We start from the raw sequence: 2,834 nt of genomic DNA, 5'->3' as shown, positions 1-2,834 counted from the left end.
CAAAAGCATTCATGACGGGGAGCCCGAGGACGCCATGGACAATCTCGTGCCCGCCCCCTCACCGAAACCCTAACTCCATGGAGCGCAAACAGGGGAGCAGAGCGAGAAAAATAGGGGAACAGGGGAGGAGGAAATAGCGGTTTACCTCCGCCTGCAGCCGGCGACTCGCGGCGCTCGCAGACGGCCTCCCGCACGGGCGACTCCACGCCGGATCCACCACTGCAGCACCCCGCCTCGCCGCGCCGTTGCTAGAGGAGGGGAAAGGGAGAGGGATAGGAGTTTGAATGAAATCTGCGGGGGGTGCGGGCGGTTTCGAACAAGACGAGCGGGGGATGCGGGGCAGTTTTCGCCTGGAATAAAGGGCCGGGCCCACCACGCGCCGCACACCTCGCGCAATCCCGTAACGGGCACCTGGTCGGGACGCGTCGCGCGTGGGGAGATCGTCACGCTGCATCGGACGGCTGCGGTGCGTGCGCTCGCGCCAGCGAACGAGCGCAGCTGCACTAGGAAGTATTTAGGTTAAAAAGGGGGCAAATCCGTCAATTTTCACTCAGATTGGTTCCCCGACGGTGGGTCCCACCCACTACCACCCATCATCCGACTCAGCAGCGGGGCCCAACCCGAGCCCGATCTGGTTGCCGTCCACCCTGGCGCGCACGCACGGGCCCATCGATCCACCATCGCGCGCGCCCCCGCTATAAAACGCGCCTCCGCCGCTCCGAACACTCCAATCTCTCGGAGCCTCTGCACCCACCGTACCTCGCCGCCTCTCGCCGAGACGATCACGAGCATCAAGCAGTTGAGATCAAGCCGCCGCCGTCGTCGTCTTCTTCTTCGTCTCCGACAGGAGGAGCGGCCGGAAACCTCGGGAGGAGCTGGCTAACCTGGATCAGCTGGAGGGCGGGTTCGCCTCCGCGCGCGGGCACGAGACCGAGGAGCAGCGCAACAGGTTCCTCGTGCTCCGCCTCTACGAGGCGCTCAACGGCCGCGACCACGCCGCCGTGCACTCCCTCCTCGCGCCGGACCTCGAGTGGTGGTTCCATGGCCCGCCCGCGCACCAGCACATGATGCGCCTCCTCACCGGCTCCAGCTCCTCCTCCTTCCGCTTCCAGCCGCGCTCCGTCGACGCCTTCGGCTCCACCGTCATCGCCGAGGGCGTGGACGACAAGGCCAAGGCGTACTGGGTGCACGCGTGGACCGTGGGGGGCGATGGGGTGATCACCCAGCTGCGCGAGTACTTCAACACCGACCTCACCGTGACGCGCCTCGCCGCCGCCGCCGCGTCCAAGTGCGTCTGGCAGAGCCGCCGCCCCGACCGCGCCCGCAACTCCCTCCCCGGCCTCGTGCTCGCCCTCTAACTCCTGGAAGCAATGTACTACGTAGGTCTCTTATTTCGATATTGCTTACCACATTTCCACACGTCTCGTGCACCTGATGATGATGAACTAGCAGTAAATTAGTTGAGTACCTTTGTGCGACAGTACGCAACGCCACGAGTGAATGTCTTGCAAGCCTTCAATGGCATAGAAATGTCTAGATGAACCGCAAAACATTCCGAGTTTTCATTTTCCTACAGCTATAAAACTGCGCGGCCCGCTAGTGCACGATGTGTATATTTACGTCATTTCATACGGCTGATCGAGAGGCAGTCATGGTCTAAATTTATTTTTTTGGAAAGGCACTCATGGTTTTGCTTTTGCCTCCACCATGGATCCAGATTGACGGTGAAATGTCAGATGAGCCAAAGCAAAAAGGTAGTGGAGTCCCATTGTCGTGGAGTCAGTCACGTCGTGAGACTAGGAGAGTAAAGCTGAATCCTTGATCTTGGATTCCGCCGATCTATATATCACTTGTCATTTCAGCAAATTCAGTGACTAGTAAATCAGAACAAAGGTAGTACGTACGTGTAAATATAGTATATCTCATATACCACGGGTCTGAAAAAGCAAAAAAAATGCAAATCAAGAGAAAGTAAAAAAAAAACTTCCAATAAAAGGGGGAAAGAAAGGAAGAAAACTTAGAAAGTCAAAACCAGGGAAGTAGAAGAATCTGGCAACGCAGCCCTACAGGGCAGTGAGCCACAGGCCGCAAATGGCCTCACCGGGCTCGTAGTTAGCCCTGTATAAACTATGTAGGGATTCAGTGAGAGTGCTGGTAGAGAAAAATGGTGAGGACTGACAATACGTTAGGTACCTGGAAACGATTCATCCGTCAGTCACTTTTCCCATGAACCACTAGATCTCAAGTGTTGGCGGAAGGGGACATGCATGCAGAAAAAATGTCACGTACTAACACAGTTATTTTTTTTCGAAACGGAGACAAATGATTTGCCTGATCGATTAATTAAGAAGAAGAGAATTACCAGTTAATTAATCGTAAGGTACTAGCACAGTAATACAAGTGAGTGTTGGCGGAAGCACTACTAATGCAAGGATTAGTTGTTGAAATAAATGATATAAAGTGGCTTCCACCAGAGGTTTCAAAGCCTTCCGCCAAAAACGGTAATCCAAAGCAAAAATAATTAGTCAGCAACGGCCTTCCACGCTCCGCACAGAGAGAAGTGAGGGGTACGGTATACATGGTGGCTTTTGATTAACCAGGCGGATGTCCAGACTCCCACAAAGCCCCTTTGTTTGGTTCCGATTTATAGAAAAAGGGAAGTCCGGACGCGTCGGCGGGCCGATACGGGTCTGCTTTGGATGGCAAACTGCGTTCAGACAATGCGGTATGGACGGCTTATGGGAGGTTTGAGGGTCCGCTTTGGAGATGCCCTAAGCCAGCACTGACGAAACCTGGTACACGTATATAGATGGTGTGATGTGGTGATGGAGTTG

The 2,834-nt window shown here is 55.1% G+C and overlaps 1 protein-coding gene across 1 annotated transcript; it reads left to right on the top strand.

Moving 5' to 3' along the window:
• The first annotated feature begins 732 nt into the window (after window positions 1-732).
• LOC123051440 (wound-induced protein 1) lies at window positions 733-1,624 on the top strand. The gene has a single exon (XM_044474302.1). It carries the CDS (start codon window positions 1,065-1,067, stop codon window positions 1,356-1,358), a length of 294 nt encoding a protein of 97 aa, XP_044330237.1. The 5' UTR covers window positions 733-1,064; the 3' UTR covers window positions 1,359-1,624.
• The last annotated feature ends 1,210 nt before the right edge of the window (window positions 1,625-2,834 follow it).

Source organism: Triticum aestivum, chromosome 2D (genome assembly GCF_018294505.1).
Source record: "Triticum aestivum cultivar Chinese Spring chromosome 2D, IWGSC CS RefSeq v2.1, whole genome shotgun sequence".
In the NCBI taxonomy this organism is placed as follows: Eukaryota; Viridiplantae; Streptophyta; class Magnoliopsida; order Poales; family Poaceae; genus Triticum; species Triticum aestivum.
This window is presented reverse-complemented; position numbering and strand designations above follow the sequence as displayed.

Bases quoted from the DNA above. Each gene is read 5' to 3' on its own strand.
- LOC123051440 (XM_044474302.1), top strand. From the start codon at position 1,065: ATGATGCGCCTCCTCACCGGCTCCAGCTCCTCCTCCTTCCGCTTCCAG.